We start from the raw sequence: 21152 nt of genomic DNA, 5'->3' as shown, positions 1-21152 counted from the left end.
CTGTAAATTAACTTACTTCAGTTTAAACCTAAAAATCAAAAGTTAATTAATATGAAATGGTTCCTTGAATGTCTGATTCTTTCAAAACCATGGCATCTCTCTTAATGCCTGGGAACTGAAACTTGTAAAATATATATTCCAAATTCACTAGTTCAGTAACCACACTTCTGTTTTCCTTCAGACAGTCCAAGAATAAGATGTCCCCAAAAACAGTTTATATCAGATTTCAATCCCAAATTCTGAATAGCTTCAAAGCTAACAAAACTAGAGGATTTGAAATAAAGTTCTGACCACTTCTGCTCTCTGACTTTATTCCCAGAATATCTGGCTATGACCTATCTCTGGGGAAAAAGAAAAATTAGGTAAGTGTAACACAAAAGTTTAGGATTTCCTTAATGAAAAAATATCTTTGGGTTTGTTTGAAGGGGAAAAAATCCAAAACTTCAATTTTGAAGAACATTAATAAAAAAAAAGAAAGTAGTCATTATATTTAGATTTATATCAAATTGACTCCAACAATAAAGAAATTTTTATTATGCTTAGGAAAAAAATGAAAACCTTCAAAACAAACTATTGGCTATATTAAGAATGAGTTATCCTAACCTAATAAGGATGTGCAGAGATTCAACGTTGATCTTCTTTCCATCCGTGTATGAGAGACAATACAGAACCAACTTCTATTTTTAAAACAAAATAAATACTTGGGCAGAACATTATGAGAAGGAATAAAATCCCACAGAAGTAAATAAAAGATAAGCCTAACAAGACAGCTGTGAAAGTATCACGAGAGAATTTGCTATTTTGTTTTTTAGGCTTAAATAAGAGAACATTTTAACTTCTAAAGTGAATGGTAGAATTCAGTAGCATAGTGAGAAATGGAACCTACTGAATAATGTAAGGCAATAAACTGTTGAAACAAGAAAATATGAGAGAGGGGAGAGAGGGAAGGAAGGAGGGGGGAAAAGTGGGAGGGAGGGAGGGAGAGAGGGAGGTAGGAAGGTAGGAAGGTAGGGAGAGGGAGAGGGAGAGGGAGAGAGGCTGTTCAGAAAAGAACATCTAGGCCTTTGACCAAGGACAAAGAGAGATCTCCAGCCCTTCTGTGACACCTGGGTTATTTGAGCGGCCAAGAGAGAAAAGGAAGGGCATGGGATAGAAAGGCTCTTGCCTGCTCATTCTCTCCCACTCAAACTGGACAAGAGCCTAACTCCTCACTATATCCTTCTACTAGGCCTCCAAAAATATGTTGTATTAATGAAGTGGGAATCTCCTTTAAATTGCAACAACATAAAGAACAGTTTCCATACAAATGCAGCACTTCCTGGTGACAGCGGTAACAGTAACCATGCAGCATTTCCTGCTGATGGAGATAACCCGTAACCATAAATGCCCACACTGAGTCTCCTGTGTCCATTATCTCTGACTCAAAACAGTCTGTGTCTATGCTAATCCAGGTCTCTCTAAAAAGCAGACACCAAGGCAGGATTTAAAATACAACAAATGTAATAGAAGAAACCTCTGTGAGAGAAAAGAGGGAGGGAGCCAGGGAAGGCTGGAAGAGCTGTCAGACAGTGATGCAGGGCTGAGCCCAGGAGGAGGAGACAGGGGAGGAAGGTGGGGGGACCAGGTTAGACGGGATGCAGTTCCAGGGAAAGTTTGGCAAGGCTCTCAGGGACTCCCTGAAGCCAGGCTGCCTGTTGGAGGATTCCAGAGTCCCCGGGAGTGAGCCTGGTTTACCGCCCCTGCTCTGCTCACTGGCTGCAGACAGGCATAAGCAGCATGGCCATGGCCTTGGCCTTCGCACGAATGCAGTGATGGAGCCACAGAGCAGCTGGGCCTGATGGTTGGAGATCTGAGAGCAGACTCATGGCTGCCAAAGTCCAATTCTTCCCACTGCACCACCACAGCCACTGGTATTCCTCCAGACCCCAGCAACATTTTAGCACTGCATTTCCTTAAATCTATCATGCCATTAATAGTAAAAAAGAAAGAAAAAAAAAAACACTCCATCATTTTATAGACTATGAAGAAAAAATGCTAACAAAATCTTGATTTAGTATCTTGACATTTGGAACTTTTATATGTACTGAAAAAGCTCTTTGATTGAGAGCTAGGTAATTTTTTTTTTTTTACCATGTAACCCTCTTGTGCATGAGCAAAGAAGAAAACAAGCAATTTGTTAAGGTATTTCTAAATCCACTTCAGAGTCCAACTCCTCTGAATCCCTTTTCCTTTCAGCCACTGATACCTGGCCTTCCCCACCTATTTTTTTTTTCCTCTGTGTTGTCAAAAATATTGGTGACGCAGTATTTCCTTAAGGAGCGCTCCCCTGGGGTCTCCAGAATTTTCCTCCAAGACAATGGCACCCACTCGTTAGGCTGACATTAGCACTTCCTCGACCTAACCAGGTCTCACTGGCAGATCTTTAGACACCCACCAGGACTCATATGTCCTCCTTTACTGGTCCTCACATGGTTTAGTGACTGAAATATCAAGAGCCTACAGTTGACCAAACAGGCTGGGAGAAAATAGAACCAAATTCATGTTTCTTCAGGACCACTGCCTGGTAAAAGGCAGCTACAAAGACACATCTCCATTTCACCCATGCTGAAAGGTGGAGGAAAGGGCATTAACTCCTACAAGGAGCTAAAGGCAAGGAATAATGTCTTTGGGATCCCACAATAGAAGATTTGATTTTTAGTCTCTATCACCAACGAATTTCGTGATGTAGATCAAATCATTCCACCTCACTTGTTCTAGTACTAGCCTGCTTGTTTGTTTGCTTAAATCAAGCGGTTAAGTGTGAATTATCCTAAGTTCTCCCTCAGCCCTTTGTTTTAAGAGCCAAGGCCACACCTCTGAGTACCTGATGGCAGGATCTTAAGAATGATTTGAGATGCCCTGCCTAAGCCCACAGTAGTTTTCTCAGAAAACTGCACATTCAGCTGAACTGATTCCCACGAAGGGAACCCCATCTCTGGATCAGACAATGAGGTAAGCAGGCTGGTTACATTGGGGTGTCCCCTGCTATGTGGGCAGAGGAAGAAGAGTTCACGCCTATTCTTTGCTCTTTTGTGCCAGCAGTCACAGATTAATCAGAAGAACTAGCTGATTCCTCAGAAGCAGGGAACACACCCAGGATATTAAAATAGGAAACATAAAGTTTCAGTGGGGAAGTAGAATGTGGGATGGCAAGGCTGTGAGGCCACAGATGACAGTGAGTCACCGAGCGAGAACACTGAGTCAGAGGCACGGCCCCACACAAACGGGGATCCAAGAAGGAGCCCAGGCCTCCTGCGGAAGGCATTTCACTCATCCTAGAACTGTGATTTGAGTTAGTCCTGACCACAATGTCCATGGGATTCTGGGCCAGTCAAAACCCAACTCTCAAAAGGTACATTCTCAAAAGAACAACACAGGTTTCACAATGACATCCACATTTAACGGAATTATAATGGGTTTATAAGAAAAAAAAAACAACATCACAGTATTTGAAAAACTGATGATGTGTCAAATGGGAAGATTCTTCATAAAGTTAGATTTCTACAAACTTTTAAACAAAACTGAAAAAAATGTTTTCATAAATAAATTGAAGATGGATTTTTTTTTCCCCATCTGAATGTGCCTGGCAACAGAATGCCACACAAAAATGTGCCACTTTATCTATAAAAGAACTGATTAAAACAGGACTGATACATCATATAAAATTTATAATTAATGTAAGATGAAACTAAAGGCACAGTCTTTCCAACAGGATGCCCCAGGTACTTAACACGTTACAGGAACTCACAACGTTAAACACAAATCAAGTTAACACTGAACTTCCTAACAGCAGAAACCTGTTCCATTAAACAAACCACCTAAATTTAGTCCAAAATCCTTTGGAAATGACAGGTCAAAGCTTAGATTTTTAAAGATTATTTGAACCATGTGGTACCTAAAGTCATTAAAAGGCAATTTATAAGTGCATCCACCGGCAGACAGCTTTAGCTCCAAAGCTAGGAATGCCGGCCAAGTCGTCACTGACACCCTAGGCCAGTGGTTCTGATTTCAGCGTGCGTGACAATAACCTGGAGGCCGGGGAACCCCACCCCAGAGTTTCTGACAGTCGGTCTGGGTTGGGGCCCAAGAGTTTGCATTTCCAGCACGTTCCCAGGTGATACTGATGCTGATGGGCGAGGGCCAACCATGGAGGACCACTGCCCCAGGGTGCACTATGGGAAGATTATCCTGAAAATGTCTACCAGAGGATAAACGTGATTTAGTTCATTTTAACCAACATGCGTTTTTCTAATAATATGATGAAACTTTTGAAAGTAAATAAACAGAAAATTTGGGACAAAAAAACAGTGTCAAAACTCCTCAAAAGATATAGAAACCACTTAACTACATGACTAAGATATTTGAGACAATGAAAGAAATGATGAGAAAGGAGTAAAGCAAATCAGACAAGGATTGAGGAAATGCTGGTATCTTGCCTGGAACCATCTAACCCAGTGGTCTGCGAACTCATTAGCCAACAGAGCCAAATATCAACAGTACAACGACTGAGATTTCTTTTGAGAGCCAAATGTTTTAAACTTAAACTTCTAATGCCACTTCTTCAAAATAGACTCGCCCAGGCCGTGGTATTTTGTGGAAGAGCCACACTCAAGGGGCCAAAGAGCCACATGTGGCTCGTGAGCTGCAGTTTGCTCACCACAGATTTATTAAACTATTAACAAAAAGTGTTTGGTTCTCAGAGGCTAGGGCCTTCCTTATCCGGCATAAGCTCAGGGCAAATCACCCAGCAAGCTTTCCCCAAGCCAGTGTTTTCATGAGAGTAAAATCTGTGGTGGGAAAAACAACATGGAATAAGCAGAAGAGGGTCTCAGCCACCTCCAGAGGCTGTGCAGGCACAGGGCCATCCTGCTCAGGTGGGAAAGGGATGCAGCTGGTGGAAGAGACACCCCCCTTCGCTGGCTTGCCAGCCCAGTGGCATGGGGAGGGGGGCACTTTTGTGCATCATCAGGCAAGCTAGACCTCCTCTTTCCAGTTACCCCCTTTCCCCAAAGCTTTCCTGGGCCTCTGGGCCTCGCACAACCCCCAGAAACTGAGCAGTCGTGTTTCAGAGGACAAAACAAACTCCTACGATAAAAGGATACCATGCAGAGAAGTAAATACAGGATGAAGCCCTTTAAAACACGACAGCACTATTTTAAAAGTCCTTACATTCCTGGCCAGCAGCCCGCCTGGGATAAGGACACCCTGTCCTGCATCACCAGAGAGAGCATCTCCGGAATGCTGGCGGAGACACCACACAGCGGCTCCCTCCCTCCGAGAACAGGCACGGACCACGGCAGAGCAATGCTGGCCGCTCACGGCCCCGGCTCCTCACTTTCACAGGCACGGTTGGCAATGTTTTCAGCACAAACAACTTACTTGAAAACACTGTCCTGAAAAAGGACAATATTGGCCTTTTATGGGGGCGAGGCACAACCATTCATAGAAACCAGACTTCCGTGCCTGGAGGAAAAACTCTGGCTGGCTACACGGGCCTTCTTTCCACTTCCCTTCCCGACACTTCAGTTCACAGCGACAGAGCTGGACACCAGTGGGGGACAGGCAAACACACACCTCCCTCTTTCCCAAAATCGAGTTGTTTTCCACAAGAGAAAACCACCCTCCCTTCCATCTTTCCTTACCTGCCTAACTCTCATTCACCTGCAAACGCAGCTCAGGAATGGTGTCTCCAACTTTAGAATATTTCTACCTCCATGTACAGCTGTCATTTTCCATTCCTTTTTAAATATGTGGCTATTTTAACATGCTGCTGGTTTGCAATATTTGACGTAAAATAAGAGTTTTTAAAAGTTCACAGAATGAATTTGGCATCCACCTGTTTAAAGACCGCCCTTATCTCCTTCTCTGTGCTGGGGAGGTGAGAGCTGGTGCAATGATACAAAGACTCTCCTTGGCATCTCTGTCCTCTACACTCCAGCTCAAATGCCACTTCTTCCAGACGGTCTTTCCTGAGCAGCACGGGCTTAGCTGCTCCCCACTCCATGCAGCCACACTCCATATCTCTGCTACTGCACTTACTGTCATGTATTTTGATTAGCTTTTTACCAGTTAGTTTCCACAAACACATTGGACACTTCTTGAGAGAGGTACCTTTTCTTACGCAAAAGTTTAAAACATAAAAAAAATTTTCCCCTAAGTATTCAAAGCAACTTAAAGGAACAAAGTTAGCCATAATAATTCCTTACAATTTACATGGTTTAAAAAAAAAAAAGTGATTACTATTAACATTTGGCAGAAACACCCAAAAGACATCAATATTGGTTAAATGTCAAATGTTTTATCTTTTATTAACTTCACTAGAGGCCCGATGCACAAAATTCGTGCAAGAGTAGGCTTTCCTTCCCCCAGCTGTCGGTGCCTGCTTTTATAGATTACTATCACTGTTAACTCAGAAAATAATGCCATAAAAAAAAGAAGGGACCTATAGAATAAAAGAGACTTAGAAACTTATCAATCAAATATATTGTGTTTGGATCCAGATTCAAACAAACCCACTGTTATTGGGGGAGGGGGTGGGAGAGACTGGGGCTGGGGAAGGGGCAACAAAATGTGGATGAATATCAGAAAAATGAAAATACAACCTAATTCTTTATAATATTAAGGAACTATTATTTGTTTTTAGTTAAGACAAGGATCCTGTGGTTCAAAGAGTTATCGAGTTATCTTTAAGAACTATGCACAAAGGTATTTATGGATGATCCTGGGCTTCCTATCAAAATAACGGGGGTGGCAGTTAAGAGGTAGAGGAGACACAGATCGGTGATGTGGCAATGGTGTTTGAAGCTGGGTGATGAGTACATGTGGTTTAGTTATATTTTTCTCTCTACCTTCTGTACACGCTCAAAGTTTTCCAAACTAAAACATCAGAGGGGGAAAAAAGATAATTTGATATCCAGATGTCCTGTTAATTCTGTGATTGGTCACAGCTGCCCCCACAGCTTGCTGGCTTTGAATAGTTTCCTGCTCTCCAGCAGGTGTTACTGTTCCCACAGAGGGTTATAAGAGACTGTCCCATTCCTCTCTGAGGTTCATGGCCTTATATGGTCAACATCCCAGTCTTACTTCTACCCTGAGGTTAAAGCCTAGCCCAGCCATCCTCCTCCTACCTAAGACAGATACCCTGTCAGCCCCCATCACAACTGAAGATTAAATCAATAAATCCCCTAACTCAGCTCGGAGAGCCATGGACAGCCTGGAGGGAAGACCACATTCCGGTTTCACCTCGGGAACATAAAGCGGAAACAGAATATCAAGACAGGGAGTAGTGCCCCGAGTGGCTGGGCTGGTTGGAGTGTCATCCTGTACAATCAGGGGTGGGGAACGTCCAGCCCTCGGGCCATATAAGGCCCTCCAAATCATTCCGTCTGGCCCTGCCAAGGCATGAGGGGTGAGTTCATTAAATGTTTGACCAAATATAGCAGGCTAATTTTTAAGCTGAGAATTCTGTATGCTATAAATATCCAAATGGCCCTTGGCAGAAAAAAGGTTCCCCACCCCTGCTATACACCAAAAGGCCACAGATTTGATTCCCAGTCAGGGTACCTACATTGTGGGTTGGATCCCAGGGTTCAATCCCTCATCAGGGCATGTACAGGAGGCAACTGATCAATGTTTCTCTCTCATATCGATATTTCCCTCCTTTCTCTCCTTTCCTCTCTCTCTAAAATCAATAAAAAACATATCCTCAGGTGAGAATTTTTTTAAAAAAAAGACCAACTGTGGTCACACAGTATTTCCTGCAGAGCTAAAACTGAGCACCCACCTGACCAGTACTATCTTCCCCCAGATACCTAGAAGCCTCCTACAGTTCTCTGTGCAAAGGTCTTCCCTCCCAACTTTAGGTGTAACAGTACCGGGTCCCCCTCTCTGGCTAAGTACCCTTCCTTGTTAAATTCTGTAGCACTTATCACTACCTGACAATGTATTATATGGGTGTTTTTTTATTTATTATCATCATTTCCCCCTTCTAGAATGTAACCTCCCTCAAGGCAGGGACTTGGCTTTGCCTCTGTATTCAGATTTTCATCAGTTACTGGAACACAAAAGGCAAAAGAAGATCTGACACGTATTTGGGGAAGGCTCAGGCTCCCAGAAAAGCACAACTAAATATCAAAGAGGGTTGAGACTAAAGTCCACGGCTATTAACTATTAACAAAGCCTACGAGCATGCAGCTTTCACCACCAGCCACACACTCACACCCACTTCATGGAGCAGCAAAGGGATGTCACAGGACTACTTTCATCCACTCTCACATGTAAACTTGCCTAAACAGCTGAAAAATCAGTGACTACAGGATCACATGAACAATGGTTGACTATGTCAGTTTGTGCCAGAAAAACCTAACAGGACCACAGTGCCTTCACAAGCCCTCTGAAAGCCTGAAAAGATGGTGAGAACTGTGTCCTAATCCAGTGCCAATTCTACTGTAAATTTTTGTGCAATGAATGAGTATCAGTCACTTGGTGGGAAATGCAAACTTTTAAGAAAGGTAAGCATTATTCAATACTCAAACTGCATTGCTGGGTGTAAATAACATGATTTACTCAATGCACTCAGCATAGCATCACACACGTGGAGAACACCCAATGAAGTGTAGCTATTATCGTTACTGTTAGGTTCACGATTTTCAAAGCAAAGTGAGATCTTAAAGACTTCCTGAGTTCCCTCCCTCTCCACACAGCCTGGAAATCGACAGATATAGCTCTATATATCTGTTGTCCCTATGCTTCTACACAAGCTTTTCTGCTTTTATCTTTTTGATGCATTAAGGTTCTGCATGAGACCCAATTTAAATCAGGGGTGGGGCACCTTTTTTCTGCCAAGGGCCAGTTGGATATCTATAACATCACTCACGGGCCACACAAAATTATCAACTTAAAAATTAGCCTGCTATATTTGGTCAAACGTTTAATTCACTCACCAATAATAATCTGGCAAGGCCAGGCCAAATGATTTCCCAGACCTCAGACAGCCCGAGGGCCGGACATTCCCCACCCCTGAATGTAAAATCCAAGTGTTGATGAACATCTAGATGGCAGTGATATAGTCTGACTCACTATTTTACTGATCAAGAAACAGGTCCAGAAGTCCAGGAACTTATCTATTATAAAATCTTGCCACAGTCAGCACCACTGAGGAAATGGAAACCTGATTTTCCCTGCTCAAAGTTGGATTTATTCATTGACATCCCACAACTCACCATGATTTCCCTCTGTTCTTCCAGGTTCTTCAAAAAGTTAGAAAATTCACGCAAGGAAGCATCTGTCAAGAGAAAGGAATTGTTATCTGGCGGACAAAGCAAAGGAGAGCAAACCAAACCCTCCCCTTCACATACCGATGCAGCGTTCATCATCGGTCTCCGCATCGCCGATAAACTCAAATTTAAAGTCTCTGAGCGAGTGAGCAAACTTCCGCTGGGCTGCCGAAAGACCTGGAAAGAAAGATTTAATCATGAGGTGGGTCCTCGTCTTATGTCAAGGCTGAGAAGATATTTATTCCTCGTAAGGTCAAGAGAGCTAGAGAGCTCTACTCCAATCAGTCTGGGAAGAGGCACAACCCAACTGCTTTGCCAAGGGGCCCACCATCCCTGGTGCTCTCTCCTGGGGCTTCTGTCTTCCACTCTGCATTCTGGCAGAGAGCAGGTGCTGGAGAAATGTTTATTCCACCCCCCACCTCCCCAGCCTCTTGTTCCTCAGAGATCCAACTGCTTCACCTAGTTCCCTAAAACACTTTTCTTTCTCTGCTTAGTACTCAGGTCAAAGCTTGCCCAATTCAAAAGTGAGGACCATGAACACACACCCCTGATGGTATCTCCCAGGGCTCCAAGAGATCCGGCTGGCTGCCAAGGTTTCAAACGGAAGTGTCTGAAGTAAAGATTGGTAGTTACAAAATGGTTGGGGATATAAAGTTCAGAATAGGAAATACAGTCAATAATCTATATATGTAAAAGCCAAGCAACCGGAACGGCGAGCAACCGGAACAACCAAAAGGACTGGTCACTATGAGGCCCACTGCGGCGGCCAACCAGTCCAATCAGAGCCCCGATTGCCCTCCCCCCTCAACCTCCCGCAGCAACCCCCACCCTGTAAGGCAGCCCCTCCCCCTGGCTGGCCTCACCCCTGATCGCCTCCCCCATCCCAATTGGGGGTGAGGCCAGCAGCCAACATCCCACAGCCCTTCCCCCCCCCACCGGCCCTGCCCCAATTGGCCCCCATTGGGGCTGGCCTGCAGGACCCTACCTGTGCACGAATCCGTGCACCAGGCCTCTAGTGTTATAACAACTATGTATGGTGCCAGGTGAGTACTGGAAATATCAGGGTGAACACTTGGTAAAGTATATGGTTGTCTAACCACTATCCTACACACCTGAAACTAATACAAAATAATTTATATATATATATATATATATATATATATATATATATATATATATATATGCCTAAGTGACCATGGCAATCAAACAGACAACAGAACGGGCTGCAAGGGGTGACCAGGCCGGCAGGGGGGTAGAGGGGGGGCGGGGACCAGGCCTGCAGGGGGGGTTGGAGGGGCAGTGAGGGGCAACCAGGTGGCAGAGGGGGGCAATGAGGGGTGACCAGGTTGGCAGGGTGGGGCAGTAATGGGAAAAGAATTCATTCTGCAAAAGACCTATAGAAGTCCTCATCTTTTCTTACCGGAGATTAACAGAAAATAGTGGGAAACCTACTTCTAATCTAGGCTAATGTTTATTTTATGGGCCACATGCCATGCTAGGTAATATTTTTTTCTATCTCATTCAATACTCTTGAAAGATAAATAAAGATGATCTCCATTTTACAATGGAGAGTTAAAGCTCAGAGATGGTAAGTTATTTGCACGAAGTGGCACAGCTACTGCAACAGTAAAGGCTGAATTCTACTTGAAGGCCATGTGTCCAAAGCCCAGGCCCTAGCCAGGGTACAATCCTCCCTCAGGTCTAAAGCACTTTCTAAGAAGCTGCTCACTGACGCCTGCACTCCTTATGCCTCTGGTCTCAGTACAATGAGTGCTGACAGACTGTGTTCCAAAAAAACTTCATGTCAAGCAAATTTTAAAAAGTTGAAAAAAATAAAATGCAATCCATTACTGCTGGTCAGAATGCCCTCTTACAACAAATAAATATAGACAAGAAAGTGAAGGGAATAATGCAAAACACCAAGTGCAATTTTTAATAAGATGGTAAGATAGTAAAAGCAAGTGTTTTTTTTTTTTATGTTCTTCATTGTATTACAGCTAACAAACAAGAAATGAATGCTCACCAGCTCTTTTAGCTGTTGTCATAGCTTTGTTTTTGTTTTTTAATTTTTCCTATTAGACTATGCCTTAGAGCAGTTTTATGTTACCAGCAAAACTGGGCAGAAAGTACAGATTTTTCTTTGACCCATGGCCCCTGCAGATGCACAGCCTCCTTCATCATCAACATCCCCTACTGTCATTATGTTTGAAACTTCATTCTTCTTCTAGTGTATGTTTCTCTTGCTGTTCTCAAATTTTTTTCCTTTTCAAAATAAAATAAAATAAATTGTAAAAGACTTCAATGTTAAAGGGAAAAACCTTACAACTTTTAGAAGAGACTATAGGATTGTAATCTCTTACCCTTGGAGTAGGAAAGAAAAGCACAACGATAATGTAAATGCCAATGGTTTGTGAGCATGGTCTCAGCTCTTACCCCTGCCTGCAGGGGGGGGTTGTTCATGTACAGCCTCGCCAACAAGTGGCAGGGTCTATGTCCCTACCCCTTCAATACCAGCAGGGCTTGTGGCCAACAGGACGTGGTGAGTGTGACACCTGCTATTTTGGAGCCTCCACCTCAAGAAGCTCTGTACACCTTTGCCCAATTCCATGTGAACAAGTCCAAGCTGGTCTGCCGGCTGATGAAAGACTTGTGGCTCAGTCACCCCGTTATCACCCCAGCAGTCAGACAGCCAACCTTGTGAGAGGGATGTCCGACTGCCGGTTTAGGCCTGATCCCTGGACATCTCCCGAGGGGTCCTGGATTGGAGAGGGTGCTGGCTGAGCTGAGTGGACTTCCCCTCCCCCCATGCACGAATTTGTGACAGGAGGCAGGCAGTCACTGCCTAGTCAGCTGAGTCCCAACTGAAATAAAGTTGTTTCAGCCACTAGGTTTTGGGGTGATCGGTCACAAAGCAATGGATAACTAGTATAAAAAGATCATTAAAATTCGTCTGTTTAAATTTTAAATATTTAAAAAAAATAAAAAGGGGAAGATAAGCATAGAGAAGGTATAAAAAACTGCTATAGAATGTGGTAAGGCAGAACCCCAAGAAAAAAAATGGGGAAAAAACTTGAATCAGCCTTTCAGGAAAATAAGTGAAAGAAATCCATATAGCCTATAACTACATGGAAAGGTGCTCCAACTCATTAGTGAGAATAAAAGTGAAAATTAAGGCCTCTAGATACCTGGACACACCCGTCAGACTGGCAAAAAATCACTAAGTCTGGCAACCTCCAGGGTGGGTATAATCCTGTACATGGAGCAACAGAGAGCCTCACACACCGCTAGTGGGAGTAAAGATTGGTGTGTTTACTTTGGAAGGAGTTGGGCATTGTCTAGTACATTTGGTGACATCTTACAACCCAGAGGTTGTTCTAGGTAAATTACAACAGACCTGATTACAATTAACAGCCAAACTTTGGGGGGGCGGGGGGGGGGGGGAGACAAATACTGGTCAACAGAACAAATAACTAAGTTAGCCAAAACCGGTTTGGCTCAATGGATAGAGCATCGGCTTGGGGACTGAAAGGTCCCGGGTTCGATTCCGGTCAAGGGCATGTACCTTGGTTTCGGGCATATCCCCAGTAGGGGGTGTGCAAGAGGCAGCTGATCGATGACTCTCTCATCGATGTTTCTAACTCTCTATCTCTCTCCCTTCCTCACTGTACAAAATCAATAAAATATATTTTTTTAAAAATAAATAAGTTACAGTGTATTCATATACTAAAGAGTAAAAACTCACAGATCAACACAAAGGAACCTCGATTTGGAGAGAAAGAAGCAAGTCACAGAAGAACACACATACCATGGATCTTTTATATAAAGTTCAAAACAAGCTACACTAGAGTACATGTTTGGGTTGCAAATATAGGTCACTCAGTCACAGACTAGCAAGGGAATGCTTATCTCAAAAGTTCACACATTGTTTATTTTACCACTGGGAGCCAGGGAGAGCAACGCAGTCCAAAAGCTACGAGGGCATTATAGTGTTTTAGGTCATAACTGGTGGTGGGTCTGTGGATGTGTGCTTTGTCCTCCTTCTTTAAAACATACATTTGTTTCATATACTTTTGTATTTTTGCCATAATTTTCACATTCACAATATAAAATTTTTAAAACCATAAGAAAGTAAAAGTCTAGCTATTTTAGGCCATTCAAAACTAACTCAGTTTCTATTGTAATCTAGACAAACATACAATTATTCTCTCAGCTCTAACCACTCTGACCTGCTCTTGGCTCACTCTTGCTGATCTGAGAGTCCTCAAACGTGGGTTCCCTCCACCTGAGGTGCTCCTTCCCCACCCCCACTGTCACCTGACAGGTCCTCTCAACAAGTTTGGCTCACCGAAGAATCCCCCTCCTCTCACCATCCTCTCTAAAATTATGTACCCCCTCTGCCCAAGGTCCCCCTCTAGTCCTTTGTCCTTTTATTTCCTTAATAGCACTTATTACCTAAAATCACCTCCTTTAGCCAATATTTATATTCATGGTGATCTATTTTAGACTCTAGAATATCATGTCCCTGAAGCAGCAACTGACAGTCTTCTGCTCCCTTATGTCCCTGAAATAGGGACCACAACAGGATTTTTCTGTTTTAATTTATATCTGGCACCTATTTCCAAATATTAATGAGTGGGCTTATTATCATTAAAATGACTTTGTATTATTCTATTTTGCTAATGTATGCTCTGCCAGTACTCAATAGGGGTATGAAGCTGGTTCCATTTATGTTTATACTAGAGGCCCAGTGCATGAATTCGTGCAGGGGTGGGGTCCCTATACCTAGCTGATGATCAGGCTGATTGGGGCCTGCCCGCTGCGGGGAGGGACCACGGGATGTTGGCTGGCTGCAGGAGGCTGGCTATGGGAGTGCACTGACCAACAGGGGACACAGCTCCTTTGTTGAACATCTGCCCCCCAGTGGTCATTGCATGTCATAGCGACTGGTTGACCAGTTGACTGGTCGACTGGTAGTAAGGATCGCTTAGGCTTTTATATATAGATATCAATGTGTACTTATTGTTTATATTTACTTATATGCAATGTATGCATGTATATATTAACAGAAATATACACACACACACACACACACATGTATATATAATCATCAATGCTGTATAAATTATATTTTCCCTCTGGAGTTATTTCCTTTGACTATTTTATCCAAAATACCTACTCATGATACTTTAAAGACCGTGTTTCATATAATCAGGATAGGATGCCCTCCAGAAACTTAAAACTTAAATACATAAATTTTCCAACATGTACTTCATAGTTCCTAATTTTGCAAGTTGAAATGCTTATGATAGCAGATTAAATTTGAGCTCATCTACACAGTTATTATATTTCTTTTATGTAAATAGCATGTTGTCTAACCTCTGCATTATTATAACCACATCAATTTATTTTAGAATATACCATTTTCCTCACTCAGTTTTCCTCTTTGTTGACTTCCTTCTGGTGTTATTAGAGCTTGTTGTGCAAAATTTTTGTTTAAAAATTTGACTATACCAAACTCCATTCCTTTTGAAAATCACAGATTTATTACCTTCCTGTTACCTGGTACATTTTCAACTTACTTCTCCTCCCATGCAGTTTACACTTTTGTTGCTATCTTCTGCCTTTCTAAACATAATATAGAATCATAAGACAGCTTACTAGATTTAGTACAGTCCTATGAAATAAGCACAGTGATGCTTTGCACAAAGGATAATGTTTTTTTCTTTCCACTATAATTACACATGCAACTCAACCAGTCAGAGTGCACTAGTTACAAAGACTGGAGAAGACAGTGAGGGGGCACCCTAGACAGAATTATCTTTACTGAGTGCCTACTCTATGCTAATTGACTTAAATATCATTTACTCTTTATAATCGGCCTGCAGGGTAATTGCTGGTGCCACCTTATCATAAGTAGGTTCAGAGATAGATTAGTGACTTCATCAAGGTCACACACTTCTTTAGGCTGCTGGTAGTACGCTCCAAAGGTGTAGACCCAAGCTTCCACTCACGTCCTTTCTACGACATCATTCCAGCTTTCGAGGGATTTAACATTTTTCCCAAATACTTTGCCCAGATCTCAACCAGTTATCTGAAAGGCTCAAATGCAGAATTCTAACCAAATGGAAAACTCATATGCGTGGGCCTCCATGCCCCCATCTTCTGATTCCCGAGTTCTCCGAAGCAACACTGCCCTTTGAAACGCCTTCAAGGCGAACATGACGCCAGCTGGTGGACAAGGCCAAGCCTGAGTTGAGCACAAAAAGCTCAACTAACATAAAAGACTGAATGTGATTTGCACTCTTCAAATGAACTGGCCACTCCAGAGTCTCCCACACTGGAATTTTTAAGCCCTCGATCCGTCAACAAATAGGGGGGGGGGGGGGGGGGAAAGCAAGGCCTTCCCAGGGACAGGAGCGGTCTGTGACGTGAGGAATTCTATGGGGGACCTGCTGAGTCTGAGATGGAGGACACTCCATGGGGAGATTCAAGCACAGCTTTCAGCCAGATTTGGAGAATCCTCTGGACACTGGCAGAGCCACCTCGGATCACCCTTGATGATCTTTACGCATAAAAATCATTTCCAGGAGCATAGCTACCTACTCAAAGAGTTTTTAGTGAAGACCAGGAACTATCCCACTTGGGGGTGAAGAGAATACCTCTCCACTCAGGTTGCTCCACTTGCACTGAACTTCTAGGCAGCCCCCTGGGAATGTTGGCCTCTGAGGTGACAAGCCGGGCCCGACAACTCCTGCAACTTCCCACCCATCCACCATGGCACTCACTCACGGGGACACAGAAGATGCGGCATGTTCTTTCATTCTGGGCATAAACAGGGGAAAAATGACACTAGCAAATAAATAAGCCTTTCTCACTCCTGAAATGTAAAATACGGGCTTCTTCACAAACCACACTGGATTCTAAAAGCTTTTTCTCAGTCAGATTACATCTGGAAGCGCACATTCCTGTGCATGTAGAGACCCAAATAACTAGATTATCAACTATGCAAAAGCTCTGCCAACGAACCTCTGCCACCCGTTCTGCACATCAAAACATGCACCAGAATTCTTCCATGCTTTATTTAGAGAGAAGTAGGGTACGGACTCTAAGAACTTAACATCCTTCACGCCAGATGCGTGCCAGGGAAATAATGCTGATGTTAATCCAAGTAACTTGGAAGGGAAACAAAATTCCTTTGGGACTGCAGGCTGGTTCATATTTGGCCTCATGTTTTCCAGATTTACAAACCCGGCAGCTGTGCTTTACACAAGAGCAACATTGTGGCCGCTCTGCACACACACACACACACACACAAAAAAAAAAAAGAAAGTAAATAACGTACATTGTAGATTTTTACAAGCTGTGCTAACATCTCACGAGCCTAAGATGCACTCACTGCTGGGCTAGTAGAGGCCTGAAGGGCAAATCACAGGCTGTTTGTTCTGGGAGCAGCGCATGGCCCTCAAGGTCTCTGGAACGGTTAGGTTAAGGCAAGCAAGTCAAACCGGCTGCCCATAGGCCGCGTGCCTCGTTTATTTGGCCTGCGTTGGCCTTTGAGCTTGGGTTAAGGCATTCCTAGCTCTACTTCTCCAAATACAGCCCATCCAAGGTGCCTGTGAAGTGACTGCTTCTTAATCAGAGAATAAGCACTGTGTAATGTACCAAGAACTATTTGAATGGATGGATTTATGGGGTAAAAGGAATATAAGCTGAATCCACAAAGACCCTCGCACCCAAAGCAAATGCGTAAACCTGGATGGATTTAGGGCTCTAGACCCAATATGGCACATAACCAACAGCCAGATCCTGTTTTCCAAAGGAGTCAATTAGTTTAAAAGACCCCCTTCAGAAGTGAGTGTGCCCTGCAGGGGATCCCACCGGCAGGTCCACTCTGGAGAACGCCACCCAACCCTCAGTCCACCTTATGCAGACGTCAAGCGCACTGCGCACATTCAGCGAGGGAGGAATCTGCTCGGGCTAGATTCTGTGTACAGAGAGAACCTGCCACAACAGGCTGGCAGGCGAGACGGGCATGCTGGCGATCACCTGGCCCACAGGCTCTCCAACCGTCTTTGGCCACAGATTCCCTTTGTTCAAAGAAAACCTTATTTACAGTGAGAACAGAAAATACATCTAACACATATTAGTTTCCTAGTATGGCTGTGACGAACTGCCATAAGCTTAGTGGCTTAAAACAACACAAATGTATTATCTTACAGTTCTGGAGGCCAGAAGTCGACCCTGGGTCTCACAGGGCCGTGTTTCTCCTGGCCTTTTCCAGCTTCCGCAAGGGAGGGGAACCTCACTTCTGCCGAGGGCCACTTGGGTATTTATAACATCACTCACAGGCCATACAAAGTGATCAACTTGAAAATCAGCCCGCTATATTTGGTCCAATGTTTAATTAACTCACCCCTGATGCCTCGGCAGAGCCAGACCAAATGGACCGAACGTTCCCCACCTCTGTTCTAAAGGGTGGTCCATAGCCTCAGCCACCAATCGAATCCCTTGGACCTCTGCTTCTGGCATCAGTTCTCTTTCTCTGACTCCTTTAAGGGCCATTGGTATCACCATGGGCCCAGCATGATTGACCCTAGAAAACTTCAGCAACTCAAGGACCTTAATTTAATCCCATCAGCAAAGTACCTTTTGCCATGCAAAATAACATATTCACAGGTCCAGGGAATTAGAAAGGGACATCTCTGGGGGGGGGGGGGGGTCTTAAAATGTCAGTCGTATTTACATTTATCGATTCATTTAGGTATCACGACAACTCTTATTCTTATGCCCACTTTACAGAGGAGAAAATGGAGACACACAAAGAGGTTAAGCAACTTGCCCAAGACCATACAACTAGTAAGTAGTACATTATATTAAATAAATAGTACATTAAATTAAGAGATCATTAAAGCTGCGCAGGTAGAGGTAGGATGAAGAATTCATCCTGCAGATCCCAACCTGAAAACCCGTGACAGAGGCTCTCGCCTTCACTTCACAGCTGGGATATGAAAGCACAACTTTGGATAACTAGCTCAATGTTACACACCCAGTTCAAGGAGTGCTCTAACTAGAATCCAGGTTTTAGCATAGAATCCTAGTTTTAGTGTAATTTTGGGAGGCATAGGAGGACAGTAATAGGTGCACCTGTAAGTGAGGAACACGTGGTCCAGCAGTTGGACAGCATGTCCCAGAGAATGGCTGCCCAGGACACAAGGGTATGTGTGTGTGTGTGTGTCTGTGTGTGTGTGTGTGTTGGGATGGGGGACATAAAAGGAAGTGCTTATGTATGAAAAAGTATATATCTAGGCCAACACACTCCCAACCTGTATGTTCTCTAATTACACTTCATAGTAAACACAAATGGCTGATAGGCTGACAAACATTCTAGTTGACAATACTGCATGCTAAAAATTAGGCTGGCTTGATGTCCAGGGAAGTGCCTAAATCTGAATGTCAAAAACTGGTGGTAATACAGACTTAACTTATTTAGCCATCCTTTTCATTAAAATTTTAATTTCAATCTCTCAAACCCTCTGGTACCATTGGTCCCACTATTCCCTATTGTCACTGGCCTCACTGAGAATATCTACCTGATCTCTGGAAGCATTTGGATATCAAGTCCTGGCCTCAAGAAACTGTAGCAGGGAATGTAATCACAGAGAGAATTTAGTCATAGATCCCATTTTACAGATGAGAAATCAAAAGGACAATAAACTAGAGGCAATGTGGTTTGTCATAAGGAAGAAGGCTCTATAACCCTGCAGACCTAGGTTCTGATACTGGCCATCTCTCAGGTGTGTAGTTGGCACTGAAATTCCCACCTACAAACTGAAAATAATAAGAATATTATGTCTAACACATGACCTCTCACTTTCCAAACTTTCACAAACTGTTTGACCCAGAGTCCCTACTTTCTGAGCTGGTGGGGTGTAGCATACAACCCTACTCAAAGTTCATTAGGGCTGAATGAAGAATAGGCAGCTGACCCAAGAACAGCCCCCACAGGCCAGCCAGAGACACAGACGCAATGTAGAGAGAGAGAAAGAGACGATTTAAAGGCCACACAATATTAAGCAATTGTTTTTACAGATCTGAGATTTAAGCTCAATGACAAAACAATTATTCACACATTTTGCTACTGAATATAGTAACTTGACAAACAAAGTAGTTTTCAAAATGTCTTCAAGAAAGGGAAAGAAAAAGAAAAAGAAAACCACATACAGAGATAATGCCCAAACAAGCTACCTTATTAACCACAGGGCATGCCTCAGGCCCAAAATAAATATTAGTAGGGATTTTAGGTGTCAGGTGTTATTCTGGCTTACTACACATGAACTTTTCCATTGTTACGGCATAAGGAGAAACTTACTTGTCCAACAAAATCAAGAGTCACTGTATAACTACCCCATTTCTCTCAGATGCTTCAATATGTATTCTCTTTAAAACAAAAATACTTATTCTCTTTAAAGTAATAGAATACTCAAAGGAGGGGCTAAAGCCTTCCCTTTTGTGCCTTAGTTAAACCAGGATCGCAGAGTTAAGAGAAATGACACCAGAAATGACCAATGACGTGCATCCGCCACTCATGCATCAGAGTCCAGCGTGCACTATGACATTCTAACAGGACGGGACTGCTGCCCTAGGAGTTCATGACCTCCACTCATGAGAGACAACTATCACATACTACATAGAGGGTCCAGATTACAAACTGCATAGGAGTTCATGGAAGACAAAACACATACACACACACACACACACACACACACACACACACACACACTAAAATCACCAGGAAAGCATGTCATGGAATGGGGGGGCTTGAATGGGATCTAAAAGGTCTGTTTGTTTTAAGTCACCATAAACTATAGAGGAGATAGTCAATGTACTAGGAACAAAATGAGGGGATCCTTTAGATGGGAATGAGAAAGACAGTTGATCCTTGAACACGGGGGTTAGAAATTCAAACCCCTCTCTTCATGCAATAGAAAACTCACGTATAACTATTGACTCCCCAAAAACGTAACTACTAATAACCTACTGTTGACCAATAACAGAGTCAATTAACACATATTTTGTATGTTACATATATTTTTACAATAAAATAAACAAGAGAAAATAAAATGTGATCAAGAAAATCATAAGAGAAAATACATTGACAGTACTGTACATTTTATTGATTGCCCAGTTCAAACCCTACGTTCAAGGATCAACTGCACTATATGACCTATATGCCTTAGGGCCTAAAGAATGCAAGGAACAAAGACTCAAGCAAAGAGAATACAATCGCAAAGAGCCTAGAAAAACAAAGTGAACTGGCTTTACAGCCTCCCCACAAGGTCTTCTCTCCTGACCTCTGCCCTTAACACAACTTGTTGTTGTTGTTTTTTCTTCCACTTCATATCAACTCTTACTGTTGGAACTGCTGCTCACTTGGAGGGTTTGCTGCTATGCCATTGCCTAGTAGGGCCCTTTCACCGTCCTTACGTTAGTTTATGACGTTCTTTCAACGTCAACTCCCACTGCTTTTCCCTTATTTCCCAAAATAAAATTTTCTAGAGAATCAAACTGGCTGAGCTCATTTTTTCCCACAGAAGGCCATGAGAAAAGTAGCTGTCCCACCCCAATCAAACCAGCCAGTCCAGGGAGAAGACAACGGTTCCCACGTGCTTTCTCCTCCGCAGGGGCCGGGAGCAGAGCGCTTTCCCTGATTGGGGCTGTGAAGTACGAATGAAGTCAGCAGATGCCATAAGTGACAACTCGGGTACAAGGCCAGCAAGTACAGAAAAAAATATCCTTTCAAGGCCAAAATTATTTCTGAAGACTTTACTATACTAACAC

The 21152-nt window shown here is 43.2% G+C and overlaps 1 protein-coding gene across 1 annotated transcript in view; it reads right to left on the bottom strand.

Annotated features, from left to right (window-relative positions):
- Window positions 1-21152, bottom strand: part of ARHGAP10 (Rho GTPase activating protein 10) — a 240111-nt gene that overhangs the window by 159331 nt on the left and 59628 nt on the right. Inside the window, exons 2-3 of the mRNA XM_084884902.1 lie at window positions 9396-9491; window positions 9261-9322 (exon numbers count right to left, since the gene is read on the bottom strand). Of these exons, the coding sequence (XP_084741028.1) occupies window positions 9261-9322; window positions 9396-9491 (158 nt within the window). The remainder of the gene's footprint in view (window positions 1-9260; window positions 9323-9395; window positions 9492-21152) is intronic.

The sequence above is a fragment of the Pipistrellus hanaki genome (genome assembly GCF_964339955.1).
Source record: "Pipistrellus hanaki genome assembly, chromosome: 5".
Taxonomy (NCBI): Eukaryota; Metazoa; Chordata; class Mammalia; order Chiroptera; family Vespertilionidae; genus Pipistrellus; species Pipistrellus hanaki.
Note: the sequence above shows the minus strand (reverse complement) of the source record. Positions and strands in the feature narration are given on the sequence as shown.